Raw genomic sequence first — 22,846 nt, 5'->3', positions numbered from 1 at the left:
TTTAAGCTAAATGTAACTAACGTGAACTCGTGAGTTGTTAATGTATAATTATGTCATGACTTGGAGGGGCACATCACCATTAACTCATCATTACCTACTCATGAATTCCTGTTCATGTTGATGCTGCCAGAACACTTTACTATTGTTATTCAGTGTAAAAATACTAGATGGACGTGCATCGGAAGTTCATGAGTAGTTAAGAATGGATTAATGATGATGTGCCCTTCCATGAAAAGTCACAATATAATTATACATTAACATATCATGAGTTCATGAAGGTTAAATTAGGCATAAACATGTACTAACAATTAAGGTAGTCGTTATTCACACATGAACTCATGTGACTCATGCTTAAAGTTAATTCATGATTGGCATGCATTAACTCATCATTAGTTAATAATAAAGTAATGTTTAGTTTACATATTAATACATCATTATTCATGCTGTTATTGTAAAGTGTTACCCATGATGAACGACATTAAACAGCAGCAAAGCTATGTTGCTTTGTATTTTGCTGCTTTCGGTTTGTATTTCTTAACGCACTTCCGCGTGCGTTACTCTCCCGTCATGATCTTGGATGATGAGGTAAGGTCACCGTAAGCTAAGCGTAGTGCTTCGGTCACTGAATCATGAATAATTCAAGTAAAACGTAGCTGTGTTGTCACGATGATTGTGTCTGTCGTAACAGCTAGTAATACTTCTCGTGAATATTAATGTGGTGATGCGAGCTATCGTAATGGCTACGTTGAGCCTACGTCATCTGCTCCACTTCCTTTAAAGAAGCTCAACATATTTGGCAGCAAGGAATAAACTTACAAACCGTCCTTTTTAACACGAGCTCTGTTAAACCGTCATGAAATGTCCGCTATCCATACTGTTCTCTCATCATAACTTTTTAGCTCTGAAAAAACGATTTCTTGTCAAAATAAAAGTCCCCCATAAACAATAGAAATAAAGTGATCCTTAAACATGAAGAAATGTAAGATAACTCTTATTAACGTCTGTTACAGTGTTAATTAATAAATTAGTTAACACCTTAGTGCTTACAAGAACCATTAATGAACAAATGTAACATTAGATAATGCTGAGTGTACACTACAATAAGGTTATTAATTACACCAACAAATGCTTTGTTAATGGTAAATCATATTAATAAATGGTTAACAAACATGAAAAACATGTAAGCTGAAGCTAGGAATTTCACATGAATACTCTAAAACCTGCATGTTATTCATGCTTGTTCACTACACAAAGACATCCATTTCAGACAGATTCCTCTGGCATCCACAGTTCCTCCTGTTGGATGTGGTTCATCTTTTTCATTTGGTGGTTTCTGGATACCGTTGCTCTTGATCATCTCAAACAAACACGTTCTGTCTTGGTCACAGATGCGCCAGCGAGACGCGCACCAACAGTTTATCCTCTTTTTTAACTATGTGTCACTCATTATGTTGTGTGCACTGCAATACTTTAGGATAAAAATGTGCTACTAAACCTTCACAGTCTGCTCTTACTGCTGGAATCTGCAGTCAATGAAGATTCGTCACCAAGGAGATATGAGTCCTCTCGCGCATGCACTCTGTCTCTCTCTCTCTTTTTGCTTGATTTTCATTTTGACAATGCTGAGATTGAATGCATCAGAGTTTTTCACCTTCGTGAGAAATTAAACCCCAGACTAACACAGGTAATGAAAAATTCAACTTTAGTCATTTTCTATTTGGAGAATTACAGTTTGCTTAGTCTATAAACAATCATTTTATGAAATACATAATTTATCCAGGCCTTTATATATTTATATTTTATATCTAAACTATAAATATACATTTTAACAAAAGTTTAAGAACATTACATGTAAAAAAAATAAAAATCTATAGGGTAGGTTACAGGCTAAATAAATGCGCCTCGTCAGCTGAACATCACTGCGGTCACCGTATGCGCTTCTGTTTAATGCTTCATAAAGACAGATGACAGACACAGTCTTAATACACACTTGATGCTTGCTGTCAACTAGGCTAGGTAATTTAGGGCATTTGTTATGAGATTGATAGGATCTGTGGTTGTCAAATAAGTTTTCTTATAATATTTTTGCTGAAAATCTGTTGTAACCCTTATTTCTGGCTGTTTACACACCAGTCTCTCCAACGTGGGTATCATAAATAAACGAGGGTTACCAGGGTGATCATTCATTTCTTTTTCTTTAATCTGGAGCATCAACATGACATTCACAATCAGCATTACAACAGCATTGCATCTGTCAAACTTTTCTCCTACTTTCCGGTGCACCTCTCTTAAAGGAGCCAGAGCACATCAATAACTTTCACAACTAACAGCTATTAAACTTTGCACCAGACATTTTTTAAAGTTAATAAAAAATCTTTATAAGTAGATTCAATAACATTTTTACATTTAAGTATTAATTAACAAAATATAAATTAAAATAATGAGTAAAATGTAAGGTTACACTGTAGTGTGCCTCATCACCAGTAAAATAACCAGCCTTTGTAGTTAATGTATATTTTCCAATCAATGTATCGCATCCAAACTAAATTGTGGCCAGTTTTACTTATTATACTGTGCTTTGACTGGCTATGTAGTTTAAAAGCAAAATTGTTAGCTATAGTATTGAAAAACATAATTCACAATGCAAAACCCCGGCCCTGCAGTTATCTCTCTGAAAATAAAAATCTTATGGCTTATAGCCTACTCGTTTCGGTTTAGGCTATGGGACTAAAAGTTTTTTTTTATACTTACACTATTTTATCCCCTATACTAAACATAAATATAATACTATATATATATATATACACACACATATATATATATATATATATATATATATATATATATATATATATATATATATATATATATATATATATATATATTCACTTTGGGTAAAAAACTATCATTTAATCTTATTATAAATTAGCTTATATATTTATTTATTTGTTAAAAGTGACATGATTCTCCCCAGCTGTTCTTTTTAGGCTTACAAGACCTTGTCACAACAATGAACGGAATAACAACAACCTGCTAATAATAATAATAATAATAATTATTATTATTATGGTAATATTTGATTACCTGCCACTAGAAGCAAAACCTTAAAATAGGTGTCATTATGTCCCAGTTTGCATATCTCTTACTGGCTTTTATAAAATTAAGTAAAAGCACGCGATGAGCCGCAATTCTGTTTCTCTCTAACATACAAACTTTTATTTCATATATGAAAGAGAATTGCAGCACACCTTGAGTGCATGCGTTTATTTTTTTATAACTGCCAGAAACCATTTTGAGGTTGTGCCTATAGGCAGTTGGTCAAATTATAACAATTAGGCTATTATTAAGCCAGTTATTCCATTCATGGCTGTGACAACGTCCTGAAAGCCTAAAAAGAAAAGCTGGTGGGAATTGTGTTGGTTTCAAACAAATGAATAAATTAACAAGCTAATTTATAATATGCTTAGACTATCATTTTTTTTCATTAGCCACACTTTATTCTGTGTGTGTGGTTACTATGACCCAGATGTGTAGCCAATGAAATAAAATGCTTAAACATTAAAATGTAAGGTTTAGAAAATTTAAGTATTGAAAATAAAATTCAGAGGGAGAGACAGTACTGTAACTGCAGACCAGGGTTTTGTTGCATTGTGAATTACATTTTTCCACACTATAAGCTATGCAGTGCAACAACTAACAATTTTTCTTTTGAAATAAATAGCCAGTCAAAGCACGGCACATCCCATTATTATGATATTAGCTTATAATAATAATTGTCAGGAATCCTTCTGGACTGTCAGATTCATTCACTGCACCTGAACAGCCCCAATCACCAGACTAATCACTAATCACCTTCACCTGTTGCTCATCACTGCTCACACTACATAAGCCTGGAACACTCACTCATTTATGGTTTGATTTATTTGTTATTAGCCAGACTTATTTCTCTTCGGTGTGACAGCATTTACCTGACGATGTAGCCAGTTTGTCATCCTGTCTGTTATCTTGTCCTGTGAATCCTGTACTGTTTACCTCGACTGGCATCATCTTGTTTTTGTTACAACCCGAAGTTAAGTTCTGTTTGTTTGTCTTCTTTTTGTTGGTATTGGTTATTTCTTTTATGAACAACCTCAACATTGTTTAAAGTATCATTAAATATCTATTCTCTGTTAATCTGCCTTTGTCTTCTCTCTGATCCGTAATAATAATAATAATATTATTATTATTAATAATAATAATAATAATAATAGTAGTAGTTTGTTTTATTTTTGTTATTCATAATATTAGACATTTGTTTGGACTGTCCTCTTTTCAAGCAGCATTTTTTTCATTCTGCAGGCTGTTCGCTCTGGCAGTTGGTCAAATATTTGTTAGTTAGCCTATCATAAAGCAGAGTTATTCTGCAATCAGGTTATGTGCTCCATCAGGCTTATCAATCTTAATAATATCTTGTAGTGTGCTGTGCCACAGTTTTCTGGTCTTGTAGTGTGCGCACGTTTAAGGTTTGTGTGTGCTGTAACTAGATTTCATTATTGTTTATGATTTTAAAACTCCTGCAGCAGGTGAGGAGAAAACGAAAGCACATTAGAACAAGGAAAAATCAGATACTTATGAAAATCTTTAACATATTGACAAATTAAAAATGTAGCAAACAAATGACGGGCTTGTAACCCAATTACAGTGTAACATTAAATAAACCCCTATTTCCCACAGAACAAAAATCTATTTATGGGCAGGAACAAAAACTTTGTTCCTGCCCATAAATATACACTTTTATAAAAGGATATACACTTTTATATCTTTCTTGGAAAATATATCTTTTTGAAACTCATGTGATATAATTTGTATCTTTATTTTAATGTATTTTTTGTTGGTCTGTTATCTGCAAAATAAGCAAGAAGAAAGAATAGCATGAAGTGCACAAGACAGCTATATGCTTGTATACTTTAACACAATTTGTTATATAATGTGCAATATTTACAGTTCTAGAGAAGCCCGTTTTAAACTGTTTTAATTTTTAATGACATTATCATTCATTGCGCTGGTCACTTTAAATGAGCCAGGGCAGGTTTTACAAGCTATTTGCAGCGCTGACCTTGTTCCCAGATCACTTCGGAAGAATGAACTTGGTTGGATGAATGATAGAAGTAAGAAACTCATTGTGAGGAAGAAGATGCTTTGTGCATGCCTGACCACAATTTTTTTTGTTTTTGTTTTTGAGAGAGTGTACATGCCGAATTTTGCCAGCCTGTCAAGATGAAAAATTGCTTGCAGCGCCTTAATATTTATAACATAACTATAAGAAATAAGACTTATGACTCCAGAAGAATTTGTTTTATGGATACTGTGGCATAATAATACTGTGAAATTGTCCTTGGTTAGTTAAAGACAATGTGGGAAATATTACTTTAAATTCACTTCATTTTGAATTGACTTAAACTGCATGTGTTACCCACTACATTGCAAAGTTACTTGTCAAATTACCATGGACCATTAATTTGAGTTTAAATTCTTTCATTAGCTTGTTTATGAAAACTGCATGCATGAAAAAAATGACATTCAGTTAAAGATTCAATAACTGAAATATAAAAAAAAAACAAGTTTTATTAGATTAATCCTCTTTAGAGAATTAAGTTACACATTTAAATGGTGAGTTGTCGCCATCTATTGTCGTTATGTCATTGCTACAGATTTATTTAGTCATATTTTGAATTAATAAATCATTATTTCGACTTTTTGTCTTGTAATTTTAATTTAGTATATCATAACTTGGGCTTTGCTCAACAGGCAGAAAGGAGCTTAATTACAGTTTTATCAAAACTTGTCAATTATTTATTGTCAATTGTTTGCACACAAGAATGTTTTGTCTTGGTGATTTGGAGTTTCCAGTACAGAGACCAAAAGTATATAGTGTAAAGTTTTGCAAACAATAAATGTATAAAAAGATCAGATAAAAAAAACTCTAAGTGCCATCTAGAAATCACCAAATCAGACATAAGAAGACTGCAGTGGACTATCAGGACAGCGGAGAGGATTAGTGCACCTGCTCAACCTCCAGATCTCTACATATCTTTCTCTATACATCTTTATTATTAGATTAGTAGCTTCCTGTTTTAGTCATACATATACACAACCCTTACTGTATATGATTTTGTATCCAAAATGTTTTATTATTTACTTTATCCACTTATGTAATTCTGTGTTCTTGTGTTGATTTGTATGTATATACTGTATGTATATGTGCTTCTGGAAAAAAAACACCTTGTGTGTTTGCAGACACTTGTCAAATAAATCTCATTCTGATTTCTCTGGACACATATTTCAAAGAAATCTCAGCAGCTGAATAACAAACATTATTATTATACATTATTATGCCATCAAACATAACATAACAGAAGATGTCTGGCCTTTCATAATACTAAATATCTGCTACATATCATTGACTGCAAAACATTTATTGTGATTTAAGTGAAATTACATTATACATATAATAAGTTGGTTAATTGGAGAAATTAGTAAATGATAGCACTTTAAAATGAGACCAGTTTAAAAAAAGACGTGTTAACACGTAAATTGTGTGTTAACACGTAAATGACGTGTTAACACGTACCAACGTGTTAACGCGTAAATTACGTGTTAACGCGTAAATTACGCGTTAACACGTTTGTTGCAGACGTTTTGGCCCCAACGGCCTTCCATACATTATAGACTGCAAGAGTGTCGACACTGAAAGAAGGAGGGTCAGAATAATCCATGACACCCGTAGATGACAGCAAAACACCATGCTAGTGTACACACCATAGATGGTGAACTAGTAACCTAGCTAATAACTAACAGTTAACGTTAGTAATATAAGAAAAACATTATGTACGCGTCAGATACTCGTTATTTAATCAACCGGTTGTGAAATTTCAGCGTGAATATCTCATGCTTGAGCTTGAATCAGTACAACACGTCACATATGCCCCCATACACACGTCATATTTTAGATTTAAAAAGTACTTGGATGGTTTGACAACATACACATTAAAATATGTTAAAAAATAATGTGTGTTTACTTCATATAAATATATATGAGTGGCATTTTTCTTATACATTACGTCAAGAGGTATCTGCAATTGCTCACTTTGTCCAAGTTTACCTTTATTTCCATTTTGCTAACATTTAAAGAAAGATTTTTCACTTGATCATACACTGACCATCTTGAAGAACGACGGTTTTATTAACGTTAAAGCAAACATAAACACCAACTTACGTGTTTCTGAGGGTGTCATCTGATTTAATCCAGATTGTGTGTCGATATGGTTGAATTCCATGTTTTTATCCCTTTAAATCATGCGGATATTTCTTTCTAAAATGTATTCATTCCTTCCGTGAGACAGGGAGAAACTTTCTTCGATAACACCGGATTTCCACAGGCACGAGAAACCGATCCCAATTTCTCCTGAGCGTATAAAAATCCCCAAAACACTCAGCCGAGCCGAAGGGTCTTGCGGGAAAATATTATGGATACGATGGATGCATGTAGAGCCCTTGTTTAAAGTCCAGTCAGAAAACTGTATATTTGTCCTGGCCTCGTGGAGCGGTGAGACTGTATAAAGTTTCTGACACACACACACACAGCGGATGCGGACTCTGTGTGCTCCCTCTGCCGCTCTGAAGGTGATGGCATGCAGCTCATTGTGAACCGAAGACCGTCCCAACTCGGCCTCCGGTATGGAATATACCACATTGTACATAGGGGTGGATTTAGAATTAAAGTAGTCCATAATTACAGACACTGGTTTATTAATACGATTTAGAAACTTCAGAAGAGTTACAATGAATTTAAAACAATATACTTTTGTTTTTGTGACTTCAAAAGCTTGAATCCTTTAAACACTGTATTATATTTTACCAGTCTAACCTGTTTTTCCACAGAAGGTTTCGCCGGCCTGCGACTTCGAAATGTTTGAGACTCAATGGACTTAAGACTTGTTTTATTATAGAAAGATTATTTAGTTAGGATTTCTTTCTCTGTTGAGAAACTGAAATTGAAACTACAGATTGTATTACATGCCTACAACTTGAGTAAAAGTTGAATTCTCATACTGTTAAGTCTAAAAGGGTGTGTTCACAATTGGCAATTTGAACTCACAGGTACACAGCAAATGGACAGAGATAAACCACTTCGGTGAGGTAAGTCAAAAATATAAATGCATCAAGAATCAAAGACATCTAAATGAACCAACATTAGGATGCCACAAGACGTATCCATAAAAAGGACATGTGCTTAAGCATTTTGTTTTTGACAGCCATGTTGCCCATTACATTTTGTTGCACGTGTTGGAAATGCATTTCTTTGCAATAGCCTAAAATGTTTTTGTCTCAAAGTAGTTATTACACAATTTTTAATTCTTTACACATTTTCTTAGCTGTTTTGAGTCCTCAACAAATACAAATACCATCACATATATTCACATGAGCTACAAAGAACATGTTTAGCTCAGCACACAGCATTGTTTTGGATGTTTGGTAAGTTCCATTGCAAAATATACAGATTTTGCCAGATATCCGCAACAAAAATTTGAGTTTGATGACTCCTGCACTCACTTATTTTAGAAAATTTATCTCTATATCATAAGTTCCTCCCCCTAAAGTTGCCCACACTGACATATAAGTGCCAATAGACAATCAAAATGAATGCATCAAAATGAAAAGCAAATAATAATAATAATAATAAAGAAAAAAGGATTTCCTCTTTATCTATGTGGGTTAGTTTGTGCATGTAAAAGGGACTGTTCACTCAAAAATTTATATCCTGCCATAATTTATGCACACTTTACTAGTTATTATTTAAAAAAATGCTAGCTGGCATTTTTTCCTATAAAAGTCAATGTATGCCAGCATCATTTAAAACATTATTTCATGTTCAACAGAAGAAAGAAACTCATAATGGTTTAAAAACCACATGAGGGGAAATCATTTATGAGTTAATTAACAGTTTTGGTGAATGGTAATTTTGGTAATAACTTTGGTAATCGCTAAGTTGCTGTTTGTAAATAATTATTTTAGCATTTGAGTTTTCATTATAAAAATGATGGTGCAGGTGCATGTATGGTATTCCAAAAATAAAACTCAATAATAATGTCAAAATGATCACATCTTCTGTTCAGAACGACATGACCTGATAATATATGCTGAGGAGCAAAACAACATTAACGGAAAAAATCTGAAAATCATGAAGCTGCTTGCCACCTGTAGAGCCCAGCTGGCATCTGCTCAAGAAAGGATAAGAGTGGACGCTTTAGTGGAGAGAGGGGGGTTGAAGTACTGAGATGGGGAGGGGGTGTAAATGGCACGCTTGAGAGGGGACATCCCGTCCCCCGAAAACACCAGTGGGGCTCCTTTGTGCAGCTGTTGGCCTGTGCGACACAAACCCCCAAGAGCCACCTGTCACCACTACTGGACTCAGAGGTTTGGGGGATTTCTTTAATTCTTTAAATGATCCATATTTTACTTGTCCTTGTCCTTTATTTCATGTACCGTTGAAGTCAGAATTATTAGCCCCTCTTTAATTTTTTTTTCTTTTTAAAATATTTCACAAATGATGTTTAACAGAGCAAGGAAATTTTCACAGTGTGTCTGATAATATTTTCTTCCTCTGGAAAAAGTCTTATTTGTTTTATTTCGGCTACAATAAAAGCAGTTAAAAAAAATTTTAACACTATTTTAAGAGTCAATATCATTAGCCCCTTTAAGCTATTTATTTTTTCGATAGTCTACAGAACAAACCATCGTTATACAATAACTTGCCTAATTACCCTAACCTGTCTAGTTAAACCTAGTCAAGCCTGTAAATGTCACTTTAAGCTGTATAGAAGTGTCTTGAAAAATATCTAGTCAAATACAACTTATCCAGCACACATTTTATGTAGCAGATGCCCTTCCAGCCGCAACCCATCACTGGGGGACATCCACACACACTCATTTACAAACATACTCTATGGCCAATTTAGCTTACCCAATTCACCTATACCACATGTCTTTGGACTGTGGGGGAAACCGGAGCACCTAGAGGAAACCTACGCAAACACTGGGATAACATGCAAACTCCACACAGAAACGGCAACTGACCCAGCTGAGGCTTGAACCAGTGACCTTCTTTATATCATACGTTAATGCTTTTAATTTACCAAGGTTACTTATGAAGAAATTTATCTGTAAAAGTAGACTTTTCAATAAATAAATAAACAATATCCTATTTATACTACTATTAATGATAATGATTATTATTATTGTTAAGTAGGATTGTTAGTGATTTTATTTTTAAAAAATTCACAATATTATTTGTAAAGGAAACATATATAGGCCCAAATGTGCAGTTTACATATATTTCAATTAATATGGAAAACGAGTGCATGTTTTAAAAAAAAATAATGTTAGATTTTTTTTTAAATGTGTGTGCATGTGAAACAAAATCATTTGCACAAAATATGATGCTTTTTTCTCTAAAGTAGTTGTTATAACTAACGTAGTTAAAACGATGGATCTGCGACAGAGAAACTACGGTTTTGGGAAACACTCCTCACATTGTTCTTTTCCCAAATGATGCATTGCACTATGATAGTTCAGTAGTTATGCCATTGTTTGGGAAATGCACCCATGATTGTGCTCGAAATGAGAAATTCAGCTTTTCAAGTGTCTGCAATGCAAAAACATGAAGAAAAAAAATCTAAACATGTTATTTGAAAAAATACAGTTCAATTGGTATACCTTACACATCAAGCTCCAATGCTAACTTGGTAGTTTTATGTGCTTTGTGAGGGTCAGGTTCAATAGAGTCAGTCTCCAGAAGCCTGTCTATTGTCCTGGAGAACCCAAGGGTCAGCATCTCTGCATGCTCAGGGTCATCGCCGGCCCCTTAATGAAACCACAATAACAGGAATGTCCAGAATGCAACCTTCAGTCTTTCATAAAAGTGTTTCTTTGTGAAGAATGTGATGTCTGAAAACTTTAAAGCTGTGTTAGTGAGAAAATGACGTATTAAAGCCTGGCCAGTCTCATCCGTTCACTGTTTGAAACATCTCTGCCAGGTCTGTTCTGCCTTGGAGAGAAGCAACTGGATGGGCTTGACAGATCATAAATAAAATGATGCGGCATAAATTTAATCGTGCTATATTTTGTTTTTTAGAGATCACATGCGTTGCGGAATGAGAATCCAGTCAGTCAGCATATAATGTCATTCATCTCAAGGCATTTTCCTTCAGTCAGCCACAGCTCTAGTGTAATGTTGCATGATATTAGATATTACCGAGTGAGGTGAATTCATTAAACAATGTCAGAGTTTGAATGTGTTTTCCAGGGAAGGCAAGGAAGAAAAGTCTGAACATTAAAAGGATAGTTCACACGAAAATAAAAATTCTGTCACAATTTATTCACTTTTTATTTGTTTTAAATCAGTTTAAGTGTGTTCGGTTGAACACTAAGGAAGATATTTTGAAGAATGTTGGAATACAGTTTTTCTACTATGGATTTCAATGGGTAAAGTGCCTACAATGAGTTCCACAATTCTTCAAAGTGGGTAAATTTTCAATTTTGGGAGAGCTATTCCTTCAAATACCGCAGAGTTTCAATTACTAAAAATTGACTATACAAAAAAGAAAAAAGGGAAAAACATTAACAACTGTTAGTCACAAAGTGGCGATACAAGACAACCCAACATTTTTGACAGGTATAATAAATTCAATGACAAAATGTAAAAAGCTAAAATGGTTTTGACATAATAAGCATCATCATGACATTTTAAACATTATTTATAACAGTTGATCCCACACAGCAGAACCCTCTGAGCAAATTTTACTCAATTCAGAATATTTGTTTGCTGTGAGGAACCATTTTAGATCTAGGGATAGTGTCACAGAAGACGTTAAACTCCGGGGGCATTCTCTTTCGTGTTTGGCACGTCTTCATTGTTGTTAAAATAAAATAAAATAAAATAAAATAAAATAAAAATTAGTGTGAGCCGACCTTAACTTTAACTCAATTTAGAGAGGGACCAAATACTATCTAAACTGAGTAAACTTTATGCAGAAATGAGGCTCGCAGGACAATGTGGTGCAGGGGTGTAGGGGTTGTGTAGGGGTGGTCGTTTGATGACTTCCAAAAATTAATAAAATTTTGTTTAAGTATTAGAATTACCATATTGTATCCATAATAATACAACCATAAAACCTACAGATAAAAGCCATCAGCTTTCGATTTTTATTTATTTATTTATTTTTGCGACCCCTGATGTGATTGTTTTATATTAAAAAGACAGCACATTGATTTGATGGAACCAGGTTAAACTTTCTGACACCTTTTTCGGTACACGTATATTAAAAATTAATATATGCCACAACTAAACATGCATTGTAATTTAGTCTCTGACATTGTAATTTAAGGGTTTGAGAACCTCGACCAATGTCTTATTGTTATAGTTTTAGCAGATTCAGGTTTTTTTAAAAGTTTTTTTTTGGTGTTAAAATATTGGAAAAAAATATAACTGATTCTCTTCAGTCTCATCTTTGTAAAGATTTCTTATTTTGATTTCTTATTACTAGAATTAGTCAAATATAGGCAGAAAGTAGTTCAGTTGTTTTTGGATATGATGAAACTTTATTGCCATTGTGTTTTGTTGCAATGTTTAAGGAATGTGTATTAACTTACATACTGGTAATTTTTTTTTTTCCAGGACATTATGCGTTTGTACAGATTGAATAATGTGTGCATGCTAAACTGAACATTAGAATTTAATGCACAAGCACTAAGCAACTGCAACTTGAGAATTGAGAATGTTTGACGATCTGTGTTTTCTATGTTTGGTCATACATGTGACAGTTTATATTGTGCTGGTTTAGATCTAACTCTCAAATAAGAGCTAAAACTTGTGTTCCAGTTTACTTTCAGAGCGCAGTGCACATGACGTATTAATAATGAGTGTGTATATGGATGTTTCCCAGTACTTGGTTGCGGCTGAAAGGGCATCTGCTGCTTAAAACATATGCCGTAATAGCCGGCAGTTCATTCCGCTGTAGCGACCTCTGAAATAGAGACTAAGCCAAAGAAAAATGAATGAATGAATGAATGAATGACATATTATTATTGTCATACAGCTCAGCTATATCCCTATGTAATGCCCTATGACAGCCATAAAGACACAAACCAGACCACGCAAAAGATGTCCACCTCTCAAGGGCTACTTTCCAATGCCATGAACTTTGCACTGCAGAAACTATAGCCCTCCTTTTCTACACCTTCACATAACCCCCACCCCCTCCTCCACCACCCAAAGATCCGGCCATAGACCCTTTCATTACCATGACAAATATTGTACTTACTGAGGACTTAAAGAGAGAATGAAAAAGGGACAGAGTGGGTGAATGACCCACAGTGACCCTACTGGATCAGTTAAAAAGCTCTCTTTAAAATGTCCTTCTCTGTTAAAATATAGCCTATTGGTGTGTTTTCAATGACAATGTTTTTAAAAATATAATAGTAGCCACCTGAAGTGGAGCCTTTATGCGGTGACCATTGTCCATGCACATGAAGATGTAAAGGGAACGGTTTTAGAACATTCCATTAAATGCAAAAATATTTTTTGGAACATTCTTGTAGCATTTATAGAAAAACATCTTTAAAACATTAATATAATATGGATCAACAATTCTCATAACATTTTAAATAACATTGTTAGAACATTAATATAATCAAACCAGGCTCATTCTGATAATGTACCTCTAGATGCATTTCTGGAGAGTGCCAAATACTTCCCAGGAGCTAAGTTTTTTGCAGTTTCTGTTTTTGCAAATCCACCAGAGGCGGGAGTGCCAACTCGGGAGTGCCATTCGCACCTGTTGTTCTTGCTTTACTCCAACAGAAGCCGCTGTTGACTGACTGAAAGACTGACTGATCGACTGACCCACCCACCTCCTTCCCAAACCCATCCAATAGTGTTTTCAAAAGCACTGATTGACCCGCCCACCCTCCTCCCTAAATCCAACCAACAATTTTAGTAAGCAATCTAGAAAAAGAAAAGCCCTTGCCTGATTTTTACCACGTTTTCAGATTTTACCACATTCTCACCCTGTTATTTACTTGTTTAATTTTTTGGCTTCTGTTTTTGTCTTACCCGATTTCTGGAACTGTTCTTCACCAGACTCGAACCCCTTCTTGGTCAACTCTTCTCTGCTTGTCGAGTCCACTGACATACATGGCGAGCTAACAGGACAAACTGGTAACAGCAAGAAAGCCATCCATATGGAGGTAAGCGGTCAGCTGGTAAGCCCGTAGCGTTCGTTTTAAAGACAAAATGCAGCCATACATATTTCTGGGTACATAATTCCCGATCTCCAGAAACGCATATAGGGCTATTTAGTATTTTGAACATAACATGATAGGAGAAATGTTATGAAACTGATTGTAATATTATAATAATATATTTATTATATGTTATTTATATATATTTATGTTTTTACAAACAAATAATAAAAAAATATGTTATATAGATTCATGGGAACGTTAAGGTATTGCTTTCAGAACCTAAATTTGTTAGCTGCCATGCAATATAATAAAACTATAATAAACTCAATACTGCAAAAACATCTCTGGAGCTAAACATTTTTTCAAAAAGATCTTTGAATGATAGGGAGTTTCGCGGTGTAGTTGTAGAAACCCAGTTAAGAACTAGCCTCCAGACTGGTCCCCCAAGAACTACTTTTGTTTTTACTGTTTGCATTCGAATGTTAATAGGAACTCTAGAGTGACGCCTCCTATCCCTAAGTAACATCAAGTGTTAATTTATGTGTTAAAATTAGCAACTGCAACTTAAGGATTGAGAATGCTTGACTACAGCTGTGTTTTTCTATGTGTGGTTATAACAGTTCATATTGTGCTGGTTTAGACCCTACTCTGAAATAAGAGCTAATTTATTTCCTAAAACTTGTGTTCCTGTCCACTTTTAGACACGCTTTTGCGAAGTACCCTTCACTTGTTTACTCCGGGGAATTCCCTGCCATCATTTTAAAGTGTGTTCCACTTCATCAGATGAACGAGGGAAGTTTACATGGTTGATTTTTTTTTGTTTGGCCAGAGGGAAAATGGTCGTGCCCAACTGAGCTTGGTTTCTCTCAAGGTTTTTTCCTTCACTTTCATCAATTGGTGAAGTTTGTCATTCGCCACTGTCGCCACTGGCCTGCTTGGCTTGGGACTTGTTGAGCATCGATGATTTGCTCTTCAGTTTTTGGACTTTCATTAGTAAAAATTAAACCACACTGAACTAAACTAAACAGAACTTCAGCTCTGATAACTGGACTGACAGTTTCAATTTACTAGAACTTCTATGTGAAGCTGCATTGACACAATCTACATTGTAAAAGCACTTTAGAAATAAAGATTTTGACCAAGGGAGGGAGTCGACTTTACATGTCCACTTTAGCACCTAAATCCAATGCGATTGTGACATTCCCGAATGCTTAAGCGTTTAGGGCATTCCATTTAAACCTATTAAGATGTTCTGCAAGTAGTGGACACTTGTGTAAAGTAATCAATGATGTATATCTGAGTGAACAAAAAGGAGGGAAGTTAGCGAATGGAGAACATAAACAAAATTGGACTGGAATGCAGCAAGTTTCCAGTTCCCACACCAAAAGCTGTTCCTTTCCCCAGTAGTTCTAGGAACTACATGAAAATGTTCCTCTGGTGTAAAAGGCTCTTACAGTATGGCACAGCTAGTTTGGATAATGTGCTACTCAGAAGGGTCTTATTGCTACTCCACATAGCTTGAACGGTCAGTTTTTATTTATTTGTGTGCTGTAAGAGTGTCTGGAAGTTTCTATCCATTTACCAAATGTCATTTTTTTAAATTGAGGAGTGCAGGAGAGCTTTAGAAAACCTGAGGCCATAGAGAGCGATAAGAGAGCATGACTTAAGCCAGTGGAAAGTCTCATTGACAAAAAGGAAGTTGGTCAAAACTTCACAATCCCTGTACCAAATTCCCTGTTATTTCTTATTTAATGGATTTTTGGGGGCATCGGCCTTAACAAGAAGAGAGGTAAAGAGATCTTGAAAGCTAACGGAGGAAGAATGAACTCATTAAATACATAAGAAGAGGAAGAGGAAACGTATGGTTGTGAATAGAACGATGTGTGGAGTTAAACTTACAATCTCTGGCCAAAGCACAGTGACATCTGCTCCACCTGCTGCAAAGCTCCACTAGCCATGCAGAGCCCTGGACCACAACCAGATTTCAAGGGCAAGCTATGCTCTTTTAGCCAAGTCATTAAAAAGCTATTGACATTTCATCAATCAAGGCAAAGTGTGACATTGGACCGACTTTGTTTACTGCAATATGATTAAAAGTAATATGATAATTAATGCTTTAATTTAAAAACAAAAAAATCTTTTAACTTGCATTCAAAATCATTACAAAGTCAGGAAACGTCTCTCAAACCAATAACTTCCCAGTCATTTGCCTTGCCAGTGAAGTATACTAATCAACATGTATAGAGATTTTTTGGCCCAACTGCATTCAGGATAAGTTGATGCTATAATGCCATTTCACAAACACTTAATTGGTTCTGTTAGATTAGGTCTGAATGAAATCACTGAATATGTCTTTCCACATCCAAACAACCTTCTAGTATCCATTTTCAATCTGACAAGTGCTTACATGTCTCCTCGATTGAATTAGAAAACGATTAAACCATCTCTTACAAGCAGATTAAAAGTTCCATTTGGCATTGACATGATGTTTGCGTGGAGTCTTTTCAGTTTGATCGAGCCATTAGTCTGATAACTACCGATTATTTGATTGCATGTAAACATAGAAAGTGATACTGTTTTTTTACTTGGGCTTAAAACCTGTTTGAAACTGGTCCTGATATCATTTTGGTCTCGAACCAGGGAACCCGTGATGTCAGTATGGTGAAAAGATGGTACGCAATATTGTAATACCTAGGTCATACCTTTTGACACTATACAAATTTGTGTCTTCATAAACCACCAAACCAGTACACACATCTTGCATTGCCAGTAAGGGTTAAACCACATTTCTGAGGAATGAGAATAATGACCCATTCCCTATATTTGTTTTCAATCTGACAAGTGCTTGCATGTCTTCTCAATCAAATTAGAAAGCGATTAAACCACCTTTTACAAGCTGAGTAAAATTTCAGCCAGATCAAGTTCAGTATGGGACTAATAAAGTTGTTTACGTGGATTATTTTCAGTCTGATCGAGCCAACAGTCTGATAACTGTCCATTATTTGATTGCATATAAATATAGCAAGTGATACTGGTTGTCTACTTGGGCCCAAAACCTGTTAGGAACTGATACCGTTTTGGTGTCAAACCATGGAACAGGTGATGTCAGTATGGTGGAAAGATGGTATGAGTTACCCCTGTTGGTGTTGCACATTTTAACCAATCAAACTTTTATCCTACAACTCTGTCAAGTCGTGGAACATTTAAGAAGTGATGAACTATAATCTGCGGATTGTTGGTTGGCATCTGTCTGTGAAATGAGTGTCGAATTCTGCTGCAACATTTGGATGGTAGGGTCAGAATTTATTGTAAACAACACAGAGGCGCGGATCCAGCCTGCCTTGTACCTGTGGTTCAGGCTGCCTGTGATGTGATGGGAGATTCTCTAAAACTGCAGCTCTGCCCAAGATGTTTTGCCAAAGGAGAACTGGTCACCCCAGCTGAGTCTGGTTTCTCCCAAGGTTTTTTCCCTCAATTGATGAAGTTTTGGTTCCTTGCCATTTTCGTTTGATTCACCAGCCTAGCTTAAGTTTATCAGCCTTCAACAGAGTCATTAGCCCCTTTCACACAGACAAACCTTTTCTGAAAATTACCGGCAATTTTCTTGAAAGTTCTGTATATGTGAACAGGCCCCTTTTTGAAAATACAGGTAAATTTGTTCTGTCTATTTTTCGGAAAGAGAAGTTGTAACATTACTGGTAATTTGCCAGAATTCTGCGCTGTGTGAACGCAGAAGGAAGATCGCTGCATGGAAAGAGCGCATGCATGTCTAGAACGTGCTGATGTGAGATGTAGCCAATCAGAACACTCAGATGCATTCATGTCCGCGCGGTTTATGAAAATAAAAGCCTTTGAATAATTTTCCAGACACATTTAGCTGCTAGATTTAGTCAGATAACGTTTATATGTTCCTTCTTAATGGCAACTGTGTAAATAATTATCAATAAGATGCTTATAAGCCGTTGTTTGTTTACCTTAAAGCTCTGCTTCCTTTAGTTGATTGACGTGTCGCGTGTGCCCGTGAAGCAGCCCGTGAGTGCCAGCAAACATATTATGAACATCTCGACATGCGAAAGTGTTCCTCTATATTTTCATCAAAGTTGTTCACAATACTGATCTATCCACAGAGTTTGTAATGTAGTCAAATGTTTAAATTACAAGCGCAGCTGTTTAGAGGTCATTTCTGGTTAATGATGTCAGAGTTTCCTGCTATTTTGAAATGGATGTGTGACCGGTCTTTTTCTGAAAACATCTGTAACGTCCTCGCCTGTGTAAACAGCGCTTTTTTAAATTTACTGATAAAGTTGTTCTGGAAATTTTCCGGATATTTGCCTGTATCACTGTGTGAAAGGAACTATAGGCATTAAAATGAACTAAATTAAACTGAACTTAAACTGTGTCTATGTATACTGAACCCGTGTTTCTCAACCACATTCCTGGAGGACCACCAGTCTCCTTAAACAAACATATCAGATTCAGATTATCAGCTCATTAGCAGAGATTGAAAGACTGTAATGGTTGAAGAGATTGCAATGGGTGTGACAGACAAAGGACACATCCAAAACATACAGTGCTGATGGTCCTCCAGGAATTGTACTAAACTGAACTGAATTTATTTAAATTTAGCTAGAACTACACCAATATTCTATCACTACTCTCCTGTTTGCCTGACTTGCTGAAATGTTCAATTATCCAAAATATTGTGATGGATTTTTTTTCCTCTTTTCTTCATCAATATGAAGCTGCTTTGGCACAACCTACATTGTAAAACATACTATAGACATAAAGATGAATTTAACTGATTTATTTTTGCCACAGCTTGAACAGTTGCTACCAACTAAGCAACTAAGTCACCTCCTAGCCGAGAATTGCTGTTGACCATGCCTATTTATAACCACAGTTTTTCCTCATCTTGTGATGGCTATTTATTGCAAGATGCTCTCAAACTGGTTTCTTAAAGAAGTCAGTGAGTTCACTATACTAAAAAAGGCAACCCAGGCTCATTCTGAAAACGTACCGCTATATACATATCTGGAGAGCGCCAAATACATCCCAGAAGCTGTTTGTTTTGCACTGTTTTTCTTCGTGAATCTACCAGAGGTCGCTGTGTATGCCATTGTAGTGGCTTTTGCACCTGCTGTTCTCACGTAAATCTACTAGAGGCCGCTATCAACTGACTGAATAACTGACCGACTGACCAACCCTCCTCCTTCCCTAAACCCAACCAGTAGTGTTTTGAAAAGCACTGATTGACCTGCCCACCCCCTTCCCTAAACCCAACCGACAGTTTTCAAAGGCAATCCAGAAACACAAAAATCCTCGGCTGATTTTTACCACGTTTTCAGATTTTACCTAATTCTTACGCTGTTATTTACTTGTTTATTTTATTTTTTTGTCTTCTGTTTTTGTCTTACCTGCTTTCTGGAACCGTTCCTCACTGGACTCGAACCCCATCATCATGGTCAACTCCTCTCTGTGACTCACGTCCACCAATGTACATGGCTAACAGGACAAACTAGTAACAGCGGGAAAGTCGTCCATATGGAGGTAAGCAGTCAGCTGGTAAATGAGAAAACAGCGTCATGCCGTCCCATAGCGTTCGTTTTAAAGACGTAATGCAAACATATGTACTTCTAGCTACATAATTCGCGCTCTCCAGAAGTGTATATGTTTTCAGAATGAGCCTTTGTTGCAACATGGTGTTTAAAGTCATATCTGAATCTAATAGAGCATCACTGCGATATCCCGGCGCAGAAGATTCAGATCATAGATGGGCAGCAGATAAATCTGTAGTAATTGCGTGATGCTATTTTGACAATAGAGACTAAAATCTGTTAAGAATGTTTCCAACATTTCATTAAATCTATGCCACAAAGAATTAAGGTAGTTGTGAAGACAAATTACCCTGTAATAGCAAGTTGCTAACAAACAAAAGGACGACTGGGTGTAAATACTGCAATAATCCATGAATTATCACAGAGATTTTAAGACTATAACTTGTTGAATGATTAGTGAAGCCAAACCTCAGCTCAGATTAGCTCATATCCTTTATGATGAAGTGGGTGATTAAGTCCTTCACGTTCACTTGACAGCAATAAAAAAAAGTTGATCACATACACACATAAACGTCAGGGAAAAAGAGAAAATTTCCCTGAGGTAAACTGATCCTCAACTTGAAGCCAGGGGTCAGAGGATGATGTAATGATGGCTGTTACTATGGCGACATCAACAGAGACATAAGGAAGCACTGCTGGAATTGTTAGTCAGCTTCAGTGCATGGCATCACTTCTTCCAGACAGGACTGAGAACCGCCCTACTCTCGTTCTCTCACACACAGGGGTTTTGTTGGTTTATGAGGACTCTCCATAGATGTAATGTATTTTATACTCTAAAAACGTATTATATCACCTTATTCTATCCTAACCCCCAAACTCAACCCTCACAGGAAACCAGTGGAAAATACTGAAGGAGAAAATGCACCTTAAAGTATTGTGGAGTAAGATTTTCAACAGTTTTGAATTACAAGGACAGATGGCATGTCCTCATAAACCACTGCAATATTGTAATACATAGTTCATACTTTTGTCCCTATACAAATTTGTGTCTTCATAAACCACCAATACAAGTACACACACACACACACACTTTGCATTGTCAGTAAGGGTTGAGCCACATCTCTGAGGAATGTGTAGACCAGATCAAAGCTGATCTAAAGTCCAGCGCAAAGCACGTTAGTTGTGCGCCTCACTTAAACCTTGCTTATTACACACAGGATGTACAGCAGTACACAACTATCTTTACAGATGAAAAATAATTAAAACATTACAAAAATTATTATTTTCTAGCCTACATAAATATAAAAACCACCACCTCCATGCCTTGTTCATCTCGGGGAGGCTTTTTCAGTTTATTCATAACAATTTGCTTTTGTATAATGTTATCATTATTAGCAGTATTATTATATGCATATTTATATTTGTTTTATTAAAAACAAGCGTAGATTTGCCCACCTGTCAGGTTTTAGACCATATGGGGCACAGCATGTGTTTCTAGCTATAACTCAGTTTTTGAACACATTTCGTTATTATTGTTAATTTATTCGTTTGCTGGAAATTAGAACTGAATTTAAAAATAGTTTTGAAACAAATCTTTGCGCGTAATAAACAAAATTGATTATGTGTAGGCTAATAGATGTCTGTGCGTACAACATGTTTTCCTATCCACGAGAGCGAAAGGGAAAGTAAAAGTAAAGAATGAAAAGGCTCATCTTATCACTGTAGAGGTTCTGTTTAACTGTTTTCTTGCTAGTGAAGGGTTCAGTTTTTCCACAAAGTCCGCCATGTAAATAGTAATTGCGCTATGGCACGACGCAACTGACTCTTAAAGGGAATGTGAGATGAGACTAATAAGCTCAACCCTGTTAGACCATGCTCCACGGTGCAAAGTGGATTTTTTCATCCTTAAAATAGCAAAAGTGGATTCGGGCACGCCCTTAATGCTTTTGCGCCCTGCACTCTGGACTTTGCGCCTGGGCCGTCAAAATAGAGCCCAATATATTTTAAGAAATTAAATTAATAGGAATTTTGCAGATTCATCTAGGTGCATGTAAGCAAACTTGCCGTGTTTTGAAAAACCTAGAGAGACTTTCAAAAACCTGGCTTGATTAAAAATTCATCAAGAACAAAGTGAATTGCTAATAAGCTGACTCAGATGTTCAGCAGGTGCTGTCAGTGCTTCACCGCACACTTGGGTATGCACACTGTTTTCTTGTATGACAGGCTCATTGCTTTAAGAATACAGTAATGGACAATACAGTGTGACATACAGTACATCTAAAACTATATAAAAAAAACTTTTTCATGTGACTCAAATGAGTTAATGAAATGAATTTTTATGATCTCAAATGAACTGAAGTAGGGCTGCACAATATATAGTTTGAGCATCCAATGCTGGTGGATGAGGAGATTTTCAATCATTCTGAGTGTCCAGAAAAGCGCTATATAAATGTAAGGACTTATTATTATTATTATTATTATTATTATTATTATTATTATTATTATTATTATTACTATTATCAATATCACAATGTGTGTTTCTGCAATAATCACATTGCAAGATATGCAACGCACTCATTCACACACTCCTAGTCGACGGATCAATCTTCTATTTTTTCTTGTTTTCTTGTTGAACGACAACTAACTTTTTAGAAGCATTTTCTGAATTTCACAAATATGACGATCGAGACGGCCTGTGCTACGATTGCTATTCGCTACCTGAGCAATTTAGGGTTTCCCATTTCAGTGATTATGTCATTATTATATCGTAACAATCATTTTAACATCTTCGCAGTTTTGGAAGTCAAATTATGTAAAAAAATAAAATAAAATAAATTGGTTAAACACTTTATTTACGTGTCCACATACACAAAGAAAACTTAATAGATAGATACTATAGAATTGTAGAATTAAAATTAATAAATTATTCAGGATCTTAATGTTGTCATACTTAGTTAAAATTGTTTTGTAGTAAAATATAAAAAACAAACAATAATGAATTAAAAATT

General features: G+C 35.5%; 1 protein-coding gene and 2 long non-coding RNA genes across 23 annotated transcripts in view; 1 reads left to right on the top strand and 2 right to left on the bottom strand.

Annotated features, from left to right (window-relative positions):
- The window catches only part of map7d1a (MAP7 domain containing 1a), a 111,582-nt gene extending 103,875 nt beyond the window's left edge, over nt 1–7,707 (bottom strand). For 19 of the 20 annotated variants that reach the window (XM_073925171.1, XM_073925173.1, XM_073925172.1 and 16 more), the window contains exon 1: nt 7,256–7,667. Coding sequence is in view for 16 of the 20 variants with exons in the window: in XM_021466720.3 (XP_021322395.1) it covers nt 7,256–7,316 (61 nt within the window). In the remaining 4 variants the exon portion in view is untranslated. Of the gene's footprint in view, nt 1–7,255 lie in introns of all 20 variants that reach the window. The other variant, NM_001326399.1, reaches the window with a different exon arrangement.
- Nucleotides 7,256–14,301, top strand: LOC141378248 (uncharacterized). 2 transcript variants are annotated; one of them, XR_012392281.1, is made up of 4 exons: nt 7,256–7,733; nt 8,107–8,178; nt 9,156–9,456; nt 14,180–14,301. It is a non-coding gene; the product is annotated as an uncharacterized lncRNA (long non-coding RNA). The 2 variants fall into 2 exon arrangements; XR_012392280.1 differs by lacking the exon at nt 14,180–14,301 and having other exon boundaries at nt 9,156–11,391.
- A 4,715-nt stretch (nt 14,302–19,016) lies between these two features.
- Nucleotides 19,017–22,070, bottom strand: LOC141378249 (uncharacterized). The gene is made up of 2 exons (XR_012392282.1): nt 19,659–22,070; nt 19,017–19,497 (listed from the first exon to the last, which is right to left on the bottom strand). It is a non-coding gene; the product is annotated as an uncharacterized lncRNA (long non-coding RNA).
- Nucleotides 22,071–22,846: the final 776 nt, after the last annotated feature.

Source organism: Danio rerio, chromosome 16 (assembly GCF_049306965.1).
Source record: "Danio rerio strain Tuebingen ecotype United States chromosome 16, GRCz12tu, whole genome shotgun sequence".
Taxonomy (NCBI): Eukaryota; Metazoa; Chordata; class Actinopteri; order Cypriniformes; family Danionidae; genus Danio; species Danio rerio.
Note: the sequence above shows the minus strand (reverse complement) of the source record. Positions and strands in the feature narration are given on the sequence as shown.